Here is a 17,834-nt window from a genome sequence, read left to right as displayed (position 1 = left end):
TTAGGTCTTTGTTAAGACAACAGTTTTCTTTATAAAATAGTTATATTTTAGTTTATTTCATTCAATATTATTATATTAGCAAATAAAATGCACTAGTCCGCTACCAAACTAACAAATGAATTTTAACCTAGTTACAGAAATTTTACACCGAATTATTTCATATCAGTCTCGGATGCAGAGGGATTGAGGGAATATTTTAGGTATTAACTCATTAAAAAAGGCTTTTGATATCTCCTTTAACTTTTTGAATATTAGAAACTGGTCGATTTTGAATATTCAAGTCCGATTTGGACCCCGAACTTAGAAGATTTCAACAGACTTATTCATGTATGTTCGATTTACATATATGTATATGATTTGTTAACTCGTTATAACAAATGATGTCGGTAAACAAATTTAGATCCTAAATTAGTTATTTCAAAAAACTTTGATTACAAGTTTTCTTAATAACAAATATACCCCTTTTGAGTTAAGGGTACATGGGAGATAGAGCAAAGTAAAAACGCAAATTTTTACACAGTTTGCTGCAACTTTTCACGAGTTGTTAATTTTTTTCGATTTTTGCTTTAAACTTAAAAATAGAATTTGAGAAATATATATGTAAACACACAAACACATACATATAGAAAAGATATACATATATGTTTTAGTAAATTTGTGTGTGCGCTTTTGAGGAATTTTAAGCTGCCTGCAGCTCTCAGTTTTTTCTTCTATTTCCATTTGTTTATGTTTTTGCACCAAAGAAAAAAAGAATCTTCCAATTTTGTTGTTCTATTTCCATTCGTTTTGTTTTTTTTCGCTTTGTCTATAAAAATTATGATAAATTATTGTCTCACCAGCTGGCCGTTTGGGTGAAAAGAAAAACATGAAACAGAAGCATTTCAAAATGATTCACTACGCCAGCAGTTTTTACTGGCTAATCTAAGTATGTATATTCCCAAGTGGGAAGATTGCATATATACCCGTATACTATCTACATATATAGAATGAGTCTTGTCTATAAATACATTATATTCACATTTTAAAATCTACTTTTTTTAAGCAAAAACCTTTAACTTACAAGTATGCTAAGCTTGGCATCAGACGACACAAATCCTGTCAAGATAGGCGGAAGTTCCTTCAAAAGGAAGAGAGAGAGACAGAAAAAATGAAAACAAAATGTGTAGAAAAACTCGAGCAAAAGGTTAAAGGACTTTATTATGTCGCGAACTGTGTGTATGGATGTTGGTTGGTTGGTTGGAATGGCATAGGGCTCTGTTTCTAGGCTTAGTGGCCTTAAAAGGCAACTGCAGCTGCTGCAGAAACTGTGTGTGAAAAGTGAAGTGCCTCGAGCATAGTCAAAAGGTAATGCAGGCTTGGTTTATTTTTAGAGACAGTCTTTAGTTTGTGTTTAATTTAGCTTAGAATGTTACTGAACTCTTAAATCAGTTTCACAAGTTTTGTTTATGCGGGAGAGAAGCTTGAGATTTATAAGAGAATTTTATTGATTTTTAGATCCTTGAAACATCAGTTTTTTAATGAAATATTTTGCATTAAATAAAGTCTTAAATTATTACTTTAAATCTCTTTTCTTTAAACTAGAGCTCATTACCTGAAATCTCTTAAGGGTTTTCTGTTTAGTTTTTACAAATATCTTTTATAATATTAAATATGATGGTTAGGTAAAGTATATGTTTGTATAGTACTTCATATCGATCTTGCTAGACAGTTTCAATAGAAGTCATAGTTAATAGCACAAAAAACAGTTTAAAATACAGTTTAAAATACAGATTAGGGTAATCTTTGCAACTGAAACTGTTTCAGTACTCTCACAATCTTCAATCCTGTAGTTTAACAATGCAAAAATCTTCATTGTTGTCCCTCACATTCAATTATGTTACCTAGATTATTCACATGTATCCATTGTACATTCTTTTGAATATTTCTATTCTCCAAAAGATTGTTCTTCCCACATGAAACATTCACTTGAAAAGAATTTCAGTCTTTTTTTTCGTGTGTGTACCAAAGTTTTTGCTTTTGTAGGTCACCTACGCCCATTCATAAGGCAAACTACCCACAAAAGAACTCATTAGAATTTGATTATCGCCAACTACTTGGTCTACATTGGTAGAAGCTCCATGAAACGACCTTAGTTAGTAAAACTGGGTCGTTGTTCTCTTGTCTGAGTATCTAGTATTTTGCATTAAGTGTGGGCCAATGGCAAATTTCAATTAATTTAACAATTTCCAAGGCTTCACTACTGATTGGATATAATGCCCAAGCAGTCAGTGTCAGCTGCCTGGCACCTGCCTGTGTGCGATCACCCTAAACTATCTATGGACTACCCATAAGAGTGAGCACCCTCAACAAATAATGCGCACTTCCTTTTTCCGTTTTGCCTAGTGTCGAGTTCAGCAGTGCCTACTATACCATACAGTGGATCTTCCCCTCTTTTCTTTTTAGACTTTTTGATGGCATTCCAAAAATAGTCCCACACACACACAAACACAAACACAGAGAGAGACATTCGTTCCCGTTGTTCGCTCGTTTTGGCATTTTCAAATAAATCACATTTTAATGTGCCACACATCTTTCACCGAACTATTCCCATTTTAGTTTCGGTTGCATTTTTGTTGTTTACCTTTTCCTTGCAACCGTGCACCATATGTCTGCCCCGTTGGAAGGAGGCCAGAGGGGCACAAACATAAGGCATTTGAAGAGGGAAACGGTGTGTGTGCCTGAGTGTGTTTGCAGTTATGTAAAATATATGCCAAGCATACCAAAAAGATTGTTCAGTTTTGGTTAGTTTAAGGCAGTTTTCTGTGTCTTTGTTTGACTTTTAAATGGGGGGGGGCGTTTCTTCCTATAATGAGAAGGCTGTTGATATCACAAGAGATATATATTCTATGGGATTGATTTAGTAAGGTGATGACTCGAAATGTCAAGATTCTATCAAAGAGAAAACCAAATTGTTGATTTAATGATATTGCACTTTAATTTTTGAAATCAATACGCTTTTATATCTGTTGACTAAGGATTATGCGTTTCATTTATGATCTCTAATGATTATAGTTCTTTGAACTTAATTAAGGAAAATCATTTTAAGTTTAACTTTTTATAGGGATTGGAAATATGTATATAAAGAAAGAAATTTTAGAAAATTTATTTAGATATGTTGAAAAGAAGTATGCAATATTTTTTTTCAAAAATGAATTTGAATGACTTTTCTACTGATTATACTTTTATTTTTATATTTTCTACATTTAAAAATAGTTTTATTTAAGTATGATATGGTTATTTTTACATTAAGAGTTTTCCAACATATTGTAAAACGAATATATCAAGTTCTTAATATGTGAAACTTCATTTATGAATGCTTTCTACAGATTAAACCTGTTGAATTTTTAAAATGTGTTAAAAACTTTGTTTCCACCTTGACACTCACCTAACAATTAACTTTTTAACTAACTTCTAGAACTTCTTGCTATGAAAAAATTTAGACTCTTCTTTATTTATGGTAATTTAAGCAAAGAATTGCCTTTGATTATGTATATTTTCTTTTTAGTTTATATTTAAATCCTCAGTTACATATATTGGGGTTGAACCCGTCGCGTCCCTTTCTATTTTAATTTAACAAAAACTCAGAGTCATTTCCTTGGGGTTTCTTTGGGTTGTCAGTGGCGCATGCAAATGTGGCATTTAGTATACATAGATTCAGACTTTACCCCTCCCACCCATTTCAAATCCAATTCAATTCACATTCCAACACAATTCAAATGGGGAAAAAAAGGTCAGTTCTGTTTGCCGCTGAGTTTCTGTTTGTATGCGGCGACAGCTGATTCATCAACTCGAAATAAAATGTAAATTATGTTCTTGTCTGGAGGTTACATTCGGTTAGTATACACAGATAGATAGATAGAGATAGTTCAAATAAAGTATTCCCTCATTCCCATACCAGGGGAGCGACGCTCATTAGCCTCTCGATTCATATCAACTGAATTCAGACGGGCGTGAAATGTCTTTTTGATAAATGCGAGGCACGTGTGACTAAGTTACATAGGATGGGGATCATGGTGGGGTTGGAGGGGAGTAGAGGAAACATTCCGGCTAGAACTACTGTTAGTTAGAACCATTTCTGGTAGTGAGCCAATTGCATTTGCCATTTGTGGCAACTGTCATTAAGACAATGTTCTACGACTTCTTTTTCTTGATGATGGCACTTCATATGAGAGTTCTTGGTTAAGTTTTTCTACTTGTGTCTATGTCATAATTACCCGAAGTGCTTGGCTAATTGCATTTTGTATTGGCAACAGGAAATAAACAGAAAACAGAAAATGCATCAACATAATTACATAGGGTTTTGTTTTGTCTTTTTGTTTTTTATTTTTGGTTTTATTGGCTAAACGATTTTATGTTGCCCACATCCGGTTAACACTTTTTGCCACCAGTCACGTCACATGGAAGTTCTTCTGGTTTTGTTTTGGCAAAAGTTGAAGTTCAGTTCAGGGAAAATCAATAGGAAGAATGGCGAAAAAACTTTTGTTATACTAACTCTCCAGGGCAACAGTTTGTCAATCCATCAGTGTCAGTGACCTAGCACGGTTCAAGCTCAACTCACTTGAGTTGCAACCCACCCCAATCCTTATGCTGGTGGTGGTCACTGACCACAGACAGGCAACCAGCCAACTTCCATGTATGGTCAACATGGGGGCAGGTGTGCGATATATGTATGTTCGTATGCATGTATGGGTAAATATGAAACAAAAACCAGTCAGGCACAAAGTTTTCTGTGTAAAACAAATTATACTTAGTAGTCTTAGTTAGTGGTTGTAGAAGAAGGGTTGCATACAAATTGTGCACGGCTTGGATTTAGGGTTCAAATGTACAGTCCGTAAACCCTTTTTGGTCAAAGGGCAGATATATATGTATGCTTTAGGCCAAGCATTTCATACAGACAATTGCTTTTTATCTTTCAATTGTGATCTAAGCCTATTAAGCTAAAATTAAATTTCCATTCAAAACAAAACAAATTCCATCAAGTGAAATTATCTTCCTGTGCAAGCAGTAAATTATATTCATTATATAGATAGATTATATTTGCAACTCTGTACATGGGCGCAGCCTAAAATGAGCTTTAAGTAGCAGTTAAACTTACTCTTTAAGCTAATATTTTTCTCAAGTAACATGCAGAACTTAACTACTTATCATATTATCAACCAAAGGCTTAAATTTTTACAGGGGCAGTACTTATTTATGTTTCCTTACAACATAACTCTTTTTAAAATAGAAATGTGAAATATTTTATGACAAATATTTTATAATTGTTTGAAGACCCTAAGACTTAAAATTATTAATCCCCTTAAATATATTTTTCTATGTCTAAAAGTGGTAGAATCATTGAAATTATGATCTATGACGAGTCCGAGGTTTTGGCACACTATTATGGAAATTGTTTTCAATATAAGTTACTAGTTGTTTCTCCAAGATAATCAATCCTAAAAAGGAAATACTTATTTATAATAGAGGTTTTTGCCTGAAGTTTAAGAGATTGGTTCCCAATTGTACATCATTTCAATCATGGTATCAAATGAAAAAAATCCAAATTTTTACTGTAAATGCATAAATCAAGTTTTAATACCTAATTATTATATTGCATTATGAACATGGCATTTAGGAAAATATTTAATTAACACTCTTCTATCTCGCTTTTTCATTGAAATTGAATCATTATTAAAAGATTCCATTAAAAAATCAAAACATTCCATTCATTAGTATTCGAATTTGTTGTTTAATTATTCATTTTTGTTATGAAAGCAGCTTTTAGAAGAAGAAAACAACATTGAACCATAATTCTTGTATCATATTTTGTTCTTATAAAAATTTAATATTGTAAACTAAATTATTGAACCTCATAAAAGTAAATTTTTCAACCATAGTTCAGTCATTTTGTATCCCCGTTTCCGTGTGTTGCGCTTTAATGGCAAACCTCAATCTAATTATCTTCAATTATCAGTATATATGAATACATGATGCATGTGGAACATCTATGTGTAGGTGTGTGTATGTGTGTGTGACGGGGGGGTTCATTATTGTATTATGTCAATCACAAGGTTTTATTTTGTTTATAGAAGCGCCACACGCCATATGACATTTTAAAAAGCTAAATAAACTGACAACAGAACCTTCTACGTGATATAAACGAAAGTAAATGAAAATGAATTGAATTACGTATGCAATTTGCAATTTTTCTTTATTTTTGTATTTTTTGTTGCTCTTTATTTTTAATTAAATTCCCTGCACTTGGCTCTGAGCCAATAAAACACAATTAACTTTTAAAACAATGAAACAATTTGCGGCATCCGACTAAAATTTTAGTTTGTTCTGTTTTATTTTTGCAAAATTAAAATCTTCTCCCCTCTGCAGGCCACTCGGTCAGTGGGAGTTCATAGCACCTTAGCATTTTGCCAAAAAGCCTATTTCAAATATTTACCATTAAACTGTGCCGCCATTTGCTTAGTCAGCAAACAAAACCGTGAAGCGGTCGACTGAGAGAGGAGAGGAGCAGAAAAAGAATTAGACGAGGTGTAAAGTGCGTTTTGCATAATTTGAAATTTTTAGCAATTGGATTTAATTGACTAAGCTTGGGCGTTAATCAAGCTAATTGCTGACATCATCAGCAAGTAATGTAAGATTCTCAAGTCGCAGTTGTTCAACGAGGGAGGTTTGGAAAGATGTTAATAGATTTTGGTATTTCTCTTTTTAAAAAATGCAGCCACACTTTTTCGTAGTTAACAGAATATGACCAACTTAAGGCCGTTGATATGTAATGAATAGAAAAATAAGCTACAACTATAAATTGAATGTGGTTTACCCAAACTAAATTATCTCTACAATATGTAATATATCCTAATTAATTGTGCTTTCGCTAATAATTTAAAAGAAAATTTATATTAAACTTAACCCAAATATATTCCAAAATCCAGGAAAGAGAAACAAATATAATTGAGACATCAAGAAACAAGGAAATTGTCTGCGAATTGATAATAAATTCTTTTAACTTCAATTCACATTCATCCCTACTGAATATCAACATTTTTACTCAACTATTCTAAGTAAATAGAAAATTTCCAGTCTCATTAATCATTCTATTCTCCCTATTTATACACCTAATCAAACAGCCCTCTGATTATCTTCATATATCATCATCACCATCATAAGCAAGCAGCAAATTGCGTAAGTCTGACTCAATGATATCACATAACGCCATAAGCCCGTCTGGAATTTCAATAAACGAGTTCTATTACACAAAAGACAAAACAAAACAAGAAAAAAACGAAAATCGAAAAAAAAAACAAAACGCATGAAGTCAACAAAAATTCAAGTCGCTGTCCCTGGTTTATTGCTATTTTCTGTTTATATTCCATTCTACCAAAGTCAAATGAAAAGAAAAAATTTACCTAAGCTCTTGCAATATTTCTATAGTCGATAAATAAGCAAAAATTTAATGGTAAAATATGATTGAATTCATACAGAAAGCACAACAATAAATCCATTGTCATCAATCACAAGAGAGAACATTTGGCTGACCTTCCAACTGACAGAATACTATATATATATAGGGAGGAAAGAAGGGGCGGATATGGTTCCGCTGACCGAATAACTTAATTTACTCGTAATTTGGCAAAAAGCTTAGTATATAGTATATTTAGAAGGGAGATTTAACAGATTTCTGAACTAATTTAATTGAAGCTCAACCAGTTTTGATAAGCCATTGGGTCAATGGTAAACAACTTTATTTATGTACGAGCAGAAATAATAATAATAAACACAATTTCGAGGTCAGTTTAAACAATGTAAATAAAAACTGTAAACTATATACTGATTGCTAGATAAGCAACTCAATTGCTCAATTCAAAATGATGATGATGGAATCCATTAAGCAATCAGCAAAGTTTATCAAGTTCAGAGACGATAACCATGCAAATATTATGATATTTCAGGGTCTTAATATAAATATTTCTAAGTGATTTTTATTTCAAAAATAGTTGATTTTGTCATCAATATGCAAAATGCTTAAGGTTTGTTCTTAATATGTATACAGTATAAATTTTTAAAATCTTTCGAAATTATATAAATTGGTTTTAATAAAGATAAACTTTTAGTTTTCAAGTTTAATTATCATCTAGAAAACATATAAGTTTTGAAATGTAATTGGCAATTGCCTTAACAGGTGTTGCCCTCCGTTTATAGAATTTTAAAATTGATTCTGCATTGCACAATAGAGTTAAATAAATTAATAATTCATATGGTTGCATGTAAGTCAATTAACTCTCTAAACTTTTGTGCATTAGTTAACAACATTCTTAGTTTCTAGACCTTGAGTTGAGTTGAGCTTAGAGACCCTTAGTATATACATATTATATTCTGATGATATCATGTTTGAGTAAAACAAAAAACAAACAAATTTTATGGCAAATTGAACGTGATTTTTTAAACAAAAATGTGAAATTTATTTCACATTTTCCCACGCCATAAATATGTCTTCATGCCCATTTATTTTCTTTCCTTTTTTTTGCAAATCCAAAATGATATGTGTAGCATTTCACTTGAGGTTATTGTTATTGTTATTGTGTGGGTTTCAAGTGCAATTCATCAATTGAAAAGTCTTAAAGCAATGCAATCAGCCATTTCACGTTTCTCAGTTTTCAAAGAGGTTCTCAAGACGACAATGAATTTGCACATAGGCAAAAGAATGGCCAAAGAAAGCCATATAAGGTTGAACCTACAAAAGCAAAGCAAAGAAGAGAGTAAGTGCAAAAGTGTTTGTGTATCTATCTATGTATCTACGGTTTTCTATACGGTACCATGTGCCATTTATCAAAGCCTAGCTATTCATAGTAAGTATTAGCATGGAATTCATGGCAAAATCGCAGTCTGCCCCACATGCCCACACAGAGTGAGTGAGTGAGTGAACCATCCACGGAGTGGGTGTGGGAGGGCAGGGAGGTAGAGAGTAAGTTCAATGAACTTCAAGTAAACGCCTCGTTTAAAAAAAAAAAACAGAAGAAAAATCTTTGAGCAATAATTTTTAATGTAAAACAGAGGCACATAGTTTTGGTTATTTTGTTTTCGGAATATTTGCTAGATGAGATCAGACAAGCCACTAAATGGATAGGGTTGGGTTGCAAACAAAGTGGCATGCAATGATGATGGAGGGGGATTCTTGGGACGGGGTGGGGGGCAAGCACATTAATAATAATTACATGACGGCAGCTTGACATCTGTTTGAAGTTTTATGCTGGCCAGCTCACATCTCCTCTAGCCTATAGCCCATCTCCCTAGCCCACCGCTCCCGATTCCATTTCATTTGCTTGCTGATGGAGTTATTACAATGGTTTCCATAAATAGATAGTCATCCAAGGCAATTCCTGGAGTTGGCGATCGGCACGCAACCAGCAGCAGCCGTCAACTTTTGTTTTCATTATTTCCTCTCCACCCATTCAAAGTTCTTTTTTATTATTTTGACCTTATTATGCAGACGGAGCGTGAAGAGCAACACAGAAAGAGAGAGTAAGAGAAAGAGAGACAGGGATAGAGGGAGACATCGATCTCCTGCCCATTGAATTGCAATGTCAGATTGTTAAAACTGCAAGAGAGGAGATCGTTGGAATTCCTAGTAAATCCCATCAAGAAATACTTACGAATCCTTGAAACTTTTCAGTCTTGCAACTTACTAAGAAAAATATTTACCATTTTTAATTAATATTGTAATTGTAATAATAGTGATGACAAGGAATTATCAATGTAGGACTAACATATTTGGATAGTATATTTTTTCAAGAATAACTTAACAAAGTTTAAGTTTATATATTTCTATAGCCTCTAATGGACCTACTGACCTAAATATACATTCCTGTATCTCGTACACAAATATAGAGATATATTTATGATTTTAACTAATTTTTATAAATTTTTAAAACCAAAAATCTAGCAGAAAAGTTGCATATTCTTCATTTGAGTAGTCAGTATTTTGCTATATTCGTAGTCTATATGAGTTTTTTATTCTTATCACGTTTTAAAAATTATGCAAAAGTATTCAGAATACCCCCCTAAGACCTCCTAAAACTTTAAAACAATCTCCTTGTTGTCTTCCATGTAAGACAAAGTTTATATATTAAATTTCTAGAATACTTTTTATTATAAATGCCAATTTTTTTTTTTACAATTTATCAAATCTTCTTTTCTTCAAGGCTCTAGGTCAAACTTCATAAGTCGACTTTTGATAAGTTTTCCGATAAATTTTCGTCTTTGTTTTGATTTTCATAAAACATATGGCAGGCTAAAACTTCGAGGTCGAAACCAAAAACAATTTGGATATAAAATTCTTAGGTTTTGAGAACAAATTTCAATTGAATTTTAATTTTTTGTCTTCGCTCTTAGTGGTCTCTTCTCGGTACCATTTGCTTCGTTTGTCTTTAAAGCAATTGAAGCACATTTTGTAAGTAATTTTAGTGGGCGTCGTCCATTTGTTGGCATTTTTCTTCAACTGCTCCCCTCTGCCGTTCCCTAGTTTGGTTTTATACTCGTGTTGGGTCTGTCATTTGCCAATTGGCATTTTATGTGTTCGTTTTGTAGTAAATTGATATTTCCGCCTTGGGGTGCAGCAGTGGCTGGCTTTTGGACTACTTCAAACACTTTAACTAATTTGCTCTACTTTTTTCTATATCTTTCTCTTTGCAGGTATGTAAACCTAAACTGACAAACTTGTCAACAGAAAAATTAACCTCATGTATCGTAAGTCTTTAGTATAAATCACGCCCAAAAAAAAAACAAAAATTGTTTATCTCAAGTCTGTCTTATTAATTTAAGGCAATTAATTTAAAAAGTTATAAAGAGCCCAAAAAAAGAGGAAAAAAACAAAACCAACCCGTAACAAAAGAAAGACAATTTGTCTCTCATGAAAAGGCAACAAGGGGTTAAACGTTTTATCCTCTCCTCACACCTCTTGTCGAGCATTCGCCTCGACTTGTGTGGAACGTGCTTAATTGAAAGTTCAATGGATTTAAACCAACAAAAAGGCGGCAAAATGCCTCTGATGAAGTGACGGAGAGATGAAAATGGAGATTTATATACATATTTATATATTCATATCTCAAGTGCATTATATGGCTTTTCATCAGCTGCAGACAAAGTGAGAATCTCACATCTTGTCTAAACCCAAAAAGCAGTCCCCGCCGTCCATTCTCGAAAATGTATGTTTAATTAGCCAACTGGCGACAATGTCGCGCCCTTGTCTCTAATCATTTTTGGTCAGTCTAGAGTCTAGACAAATTGAGTCACTCCTTCCATCAATTTGTTACTCAAATTTAAATTCAAAGTGGATTTTGTTTTTGGCCTGACTAGCCAAAGTCATTTGTCAGTACGGATAAATGACTCTTGTCTGGACATGCAAATTGAAATGTTGTTTGTGTGCTGACCAAATTGAGCAAAAAAGCAACAAAAACAACAAGAAGATAAGTAAAGTGTAAAGTTACTAAATCAATAGGAGAAAATATTTCGCTTGCCATTCATTTTTTTTTTTCAATTTCTTCAAAAGTGTAAAATGTCACTTATAAAATTTGTTTGCTGATTCAGCTTACTATATTGTTAGTAGGATTAGTCAAGTTGGCTATAAGCTGGCTTAAGATTGGGTTGGATTTGGATTAAAATATTCCATAGGTACCTGTTGTAAGTGTTAAGACGGCGCTTAGTTAATCCCAATGAATATTTACCTATGAAATGCTTGCAAATAAGTATGTAGAAAGATTATATAGTTTGTTAAAAATATTAACTAAACAACCAAAGAGGAGTAAGTTAAACATTGTAGATTGTTTAGCATACTTCGTACTTATATTAGCATTATAATATTTATTTTACTTCTACCCAACCATAAAGAAGGGTTTTATTCAATGACAGATAATTTATTTTACCTGAACGATAGTATTTTCCAATTGGTTGAAAAACTAATCAAATTTATATATAGAAGTTAAATTGAACGAATAATTCTTTATAAACCAACTTTATGTATTTATGAGTTTGAAGAAAATTACAAATTTTCTCATGAAAAGTATTTGACGGTTTCAAAGATGTCCTATAATAAATATGGTATGCTGATTTTGAATCTTAGTCATCATTCTAAATTATCAGAAATGGAATACTTTGAAAATAATAACTGAAACTAATTTTTTATAATTTTATACTACTAGCTTATCTAAAACAACAAAATTAATATTAGACAATTGAGTTAGTTTTTATACGATAGTTATTTCGTTTTTTTTTCGTATAAAACATATTAAAAGTTTTTTTAAATATTCTATCAAACCTTTGTTTCCAAAATAACTTTAAAAAAACTAAGTTTTCAATGTCAGTTCTTCCTTTTTTAATTATAATTAAATATTCCTAGTGATTAGGCTCCAAACAATATTAGCAATCAGAATCAAAGTTTCCATATTGTTCGACACTTTCCAATCAATTATATTTAGCTTAGCTTAGCTTAATCGATTAGCTTAGAATCGGGAACTTTTAAGTAAAAGCTCTCTAGCAATCAGGATTCCGATACTCTAAGTAGAGTTCTATGAACAACCTTTGCTTTAAAAAACCTTCTATAATCCTCTGTCTATGCCCTTTTACCCACTAATAAGTGGGTTATTTTGGGGTATTTTAACTAATCTTCTTTTAATTTTTATTACCAACATATTTTTGTTATTAGAAGTGTTAATAAATTGCCCTGATTTTGCACAATCTAACTTGGCCTCGATTCAATTCAAACAAACACTTAAAAATTGATTGTCTATTGATTTACCTAGCCGACTCTTCACTCCGCTCCACTCCTTCCTCTGCTTGGGCGCCCTTGATGGAAAAAGAACAAGTGTTGGCTTAAATAAACATGCAAAGTACAAGTATTGATTGTTTTAGTGACAGAAACTAAACTGATTCATTTCATTTATAGACAAGTGTGTGTGTGTGTACATTGTGTATGTGTATGTATGCCTTGGCCAGGTGTCATAATTTTTGAGCATTCTGAAAGTTTTACAACATGGGCATAAAATAGACAGCTGTAGGTTAATAGCTTAACATGTGTGCAATTTAGGGGAAATGCCAAAAATTAAAAAGTAATCAAGGAAATTCCCCAGACATCGACTTAGGGTAGAATAGCAGGCAAGGGATTTGCCCTGCCTGCGGACAGGTAACTTAATAGGCGGGTCAGCAAAAAAAGGGTCTCAGGTCGTACATTTTATTGTGGGGGTGGGCTGGGCTGGGTCTTGGCCTGTGTCTGGGCCTGGGCAAGTTGTGGGCTGTGGCAGAGGACACACTTGCTACCTGGAACATATAAAATCTCTGTGAACATTCGAGTGCAGCATCAGTTGTCTGACAACGAGCAAAGTGCGAACATCAAGAGTGAAAAGATTCGGTGATTTTTTGAACCCAAAAAGAAATGGCCACTACGATTTCTACAAACTGCACTCAATTGTTGAGTTTGAACCAGAAATCAGCATCGATGACTACCTTTACATTAGATGCCTCCCGTTTTGCTCAAAAGGATTTGGGTCTATTCATGGAGAGTCTGGAGACGATTTCCCGCCTTGAAAGGGAACGCCATGAGCGTCGCCAACGACGCCGAGAGCAAAAGATCCAACAGGCTCGCATTGCCGAACTGGAAAGCGAACGATGTGTCAGTCCAACGCCCAGTGCTGAGGAGGCAGTCGATGAACCTGTCATGTATTTGGAAGCCAAATGCATACCCTATGCCATATCCGAGGAATTGCCCATGCAGAAGAATTTCAATTCGAATTCCAGTTCAAAGCGTATATCCGATTACTATTCCTGCGATGATGAGGCCTACGGCAGTGTCAATCAATCGCCACGTAGCAGTGTAACCTACTGCAGTTGTGGTGGTATCTCTAGCAATCAGGATTCCGATTCGGCTGAGTCCGGCATCTATGGACAAACGAGCTCATCAGCATCACCACCACCATTACGTCCACGTTCTCAGGTTATCAGTCAGCCCAAGGCACGTTCGACACGTTCTCGCATTATTAGTTTGGTATTGAAACGTGAATATGCCAAAGCTCCCTCTGCTGAGCAATTGGATCAGCCCGAACGCTGTGATCGAATGGTCAATGAGACCATCAAACATAAATTTGATCAACTTTCGAGCAAATCACGACGTGGCATTGCTTTTGGTCAGGGATCGGCGGAAGAGCGTTTCCTCGACAAGGCATTGCGCTATTTGACTTTGTAATAACCAAAATCATATGATTAATAATCAGCTTTAAATTAGAATAGTTTTAGAATTTCCCTATAGAACATGTACGAAATATTCATTAATTTGTTTGTAAAACATATTTTTTTTAAACTATTAAATTTAAAACACAAAATGAAGCAAACAATTTTTCTGTTTTCAATAATGGAAAGTAATTTCAAAAGTAAATTGAATTCTATAAACTCTTCTGAGTACCTCACAGTCCCCGCCCAACTACCTACTCTCTATTATATCACATATAAATTCCAAGTGTTCATCCCTTGAAAAATTCTGTCATCAACTCACTTGGCACTTATTTTAATGGCTTTCCGTTAGGTAGCCAGCCAGATGTGTCGATGGTGTTGCAACCTTCCGTTTCTAGACGACGACCCAGTGACATGGTTGTGTCTTGTCAATACAGCTCCACTCGACTCCAGGCAGAGATTATCCGAGTCAATTGGAACAGCTTGTCAGGTTGCCTGTCATTTGGGTGTGACTTCTACTTCCTCAACTTGCCAGCATCAGCGACTACTACTAAAAATACACAGACAATGTGACGCCTTGGCAGGGCAGATGCCTGTTGCTTTGGCTTTGTTTACATGAGAAGTGTACACATTCACAGGGTGTTTCCTGCATATATTTATGGCATATTTGGCTCCTTTTCTGCCAACACAATCCTTGCCATACACAGAGCGAAATGTGATGGAAAGCTTTCGTCTGTTGCTTCTCGGCCTGATGTCTATGGCCATGCGCAAAAGCTGCCATAAAAAAGCAAGTTTTCGGTTTTTGGTTTACTTTCTCGTATGTTTTTTTTTGTTTCTTCTCTTAGTTGAATTGGTTTTGGCTTCCTGGTTGCAGTTCCTCAAGTTGTGGGCACAGTATCTATCACAAATTCAAATAGAAAAGCCAGCATACTTTTGTGCGCCGGAAATGGCAAACGGCGCGTAGCGTGTACACGTCCTCTCATTTTCTGTTTTTTAAACCCTATGTGTGTGTGTGTGTGTGTGAATGTGTATGTGTATTGGTGTTGCATGTATCGCGCCATGTTTGATCAAGTAAAAGCCGAAATTTGATTAATTAATTTAGACAAAAAAGCCAATGGAAAATGGCACAAAAAGCAAAAAGAAGCCCTTAAAAAACTTGGCCCATTCTTCTTCGACCATTTCTCCTCCCTCTTTCCTCCTGCGACAATAAAATATAAATTGATGCGCGCGCTGCGCTTGTGTGTGTGTAAATGTATGCGTATATGTGCATGAATCTATATATGTATTAGTGTGCGTGTATTGGTGCGTGCGTTTGGCAGTATTTTCTTTTTGTCGTACATTTTTTAAGGTCACACGGGTTTGAGTGCCAAAAAAAACATATATGTGGGGGAAAAACTGAAATTCTAATCAAACAAAAAAAAATAAAATATGTAAAAATAAATTTATGACCCCCTCAAAAAAATAAACGAAAAATCCCATCGAATATTTGTATATACTAGAAGAGGGGATAACTTTTTTTGGGTGTGCCTTAAACTCCCTCTGCTGCTTGTGCGTGTGTGTGTGTGTGTTTATTGACTTCCTCTTCTAGGAGTATTTCTATGTGTGTGTGTGTGAATGCTAATTGAGTTTTCTCTGTCTTTTTTGAACCTTACAATAAAATGTCTATATTTTGCCTTTACTTTCAAAATTATTTTTAATAAAAAACTTCAAAAAAAAACAGCAAAAAATTTTATAAAAAAAATATAAAATAATATAGAGAAAATAGAGAAAAATTATGCTGCAATACGATCAGGTAAATGAGCACAAAGTAATCATTGTCTTTATGCATATAATACATTTACATTTATATATATGTATACTTATGTCTGTGGTTACTTTAGTATTTTTGACGTCAAAATCAGCTGCCAGAGTGCCGAGAATATGACCCAAATAGCTATAGATTCAATTGCAACTGCAGACTACAAAACGAAAACAACAACAGCAACAACAACAACAATAATATGAGACAACAAACAAACTTAAAGCGGCATAACAATTGTCAACGGATGGCACGCCATCTGACGTCGACATCAGTTGTTCTTTCGCCCCCGTTCCCCGTTCCAAACATCCCCTTTGCCCTCCCCTACACCACAGCGTACCTCAGTTCCTTAGCCTTCGCTTGAGCCCTCGTTGAAGTGCCATTGCATACGTGTATGATGACTGTGATTAACTTTTGTCTGTCAACCACTTTTGTCTTTTGCCATTTTTTTTCCTCCAGTTGCTGCAACAGCAGCACAGCCAAAGCAAAATGTTGGTAGATCTTAGAGGCAAGCTTTGTTTGCACTTGAGTCGCATTTCAAGTTTCTTGCAATGCACTTGAAATCCTTTTCCCTAAGCACTTGCCCTTTGAGAAATGCCCTATATAAAGAAGGTTGTTTGTTGTTCATATGTACGTTGTTTGAGACAAAACTTACGAAAGTATCAAAACAATTTGATAGAAAAGTCGTTGGGTATTTTTGTTAGCCTACTTTGAATAGTTATGAAATAAAACAACATTAAGGAAATGTTTGGTATTTCTTTTTCTTGAATTAAATTCATTGTAAATTATTATTTAACCTTCTAAAACATAAGAGTGCCTCAAGGTCTATATCGGTGTTTTATAAATTTGTTAATACAGACCATTTTTTATATCATTTATTATCAATATATGTATATACATATGTATACAATATATCAATTGTTTTTTTTTTTGTGTCATTTCAATTTATTAGAATATTTAGCATTCTATTATATTTAAAACCTTAACATAATGACTTTAGGAACTTTACTTGGCATCTTATTTTAATTAACTCAATTAGATTTATACAGACAGATTTATACAGACTCATGCAGTGTTAGAGTAAATACTTTCATCGAAAATTCTTTATCCTTAAAAATAACAAAAGTAATGTAAAAAACAAAGATGAATTTAAGTTGTCAAAGCAAAAATAAGCTTTCGCCCATTATATGCTGATTTTAGGGATTCTAATCACAATTTAGAGTTTTCTATCAGTTAGTATTAATTAAATTTGTTAGTTATCATCTTTAGTAACAGCTCTTAATGTTAGAGGTAGAATCTTGGCCGGGCTTCAATTTTGTATGTCCTAATCGTATTTTCTCATTGTCTGATACCATTCATTCATTGATTGGATTTCTCTGTTTACCTTATCTTCTCATAAGCTCTGATAGGAATTATCCTTAAGCAATCTCTTGATTGACTTTCTAATGTATGGCCCTAGCTAATATTTTTAGTAGAATGATACAATATATTGAATCATGGAATTATCTAAAGTCCAATAGGACTGTTACTTTAATTCATTATGCGTTTATTGGCTCAAAAACTTAGTTGAATACGTTTATTAAAACGTTATTTTATTTTCATAGTCAGTCAGGATATTAAAGCATGTTCAAAAACATCTCACTTCATTTGAAACTCCTTTAACTGAAATTTATTCAACCATTGAGTCGAATCTGCTCTCTTTTTATGTTATTGTCACTAAAGTGCCAAATGAAATCACACTTTTAATGGCATAGATTACGTTTTATTGTTGTGCTAGTTTAATTTTCCACTT

General features: G+C 33.7%; 2 protein-coding genes across 5 annotated transcripts in view; both read left to right on the top strand.

Annotated features, from left to right (window-relative positions):
• The window catches only part of LOC6641877, a 51,619-nt gene that overhangs the window by 21,442 nt on the left and 12,343 nt on the right, over positions 1-17,834 (top strand). Inside the window, exon 2 of one of the 4 annotated variants that reach the window (XM_047010564.1) lies at positions 10,720-10,773. The exons of 2 other annotated variants lie outside the window; for them this stretch is intronic. In XM_047010564.1, coding sequence (XP_046866520.1) covers positions 10,720-10,773 — 54 coding nt within the window. Of the gene's footprint in view, positions 1-10,719; positions 10,774-16,003; positions 16,037-17,834 lie in introns of those variants that run through there. One more of the 4 variants, XM_047010565.1, reaches the window with a different exon arrangement.
• LOC26530241 lies at positions 13,389-14,365 on the top strand. The gene has a single exon (XM_015178515.3). The coding sequence runs from the start codon at positions 13,454-13,456 to the stop codon at positions 14,258-14,260; it is 807 nt and encodes a 268-aa protein (XP_015034001.1). The 5' UTR covers positions 13,389-13,453; the 3' UTR covers positions 14,261-14,365.

Source organism: Drosophila willistoni (assembly GCF_018902025.1).
Source record: "Drosophila willistoni isolate 14030-0811.24 chromosome 2R unlocalized genomic scaffold, UCI_dwil_1.1 Seg167, whole genome shotgun sequence".
In the NCBI taxonomy this organism is placed as follows: Eukaryota; Metazoa; Arthropoda; class Insecta; order Diptera; family Drosophilidae; genus Drosophila; species Drosophila willistoni.
Note: the sequence above shows the minus strand (reverse complement) of the source record. Positions and strands in the feature narration are given on the sequence as shown.

Coding starts and splice junctions, on each gene's coding strand:
- LOC26530241 (XM_015178515.3), top strand. CDS start 13,454: ATGGCCACTACGATTTCTACAAACTGCACTCAATTGTTGAGTTTGAAC.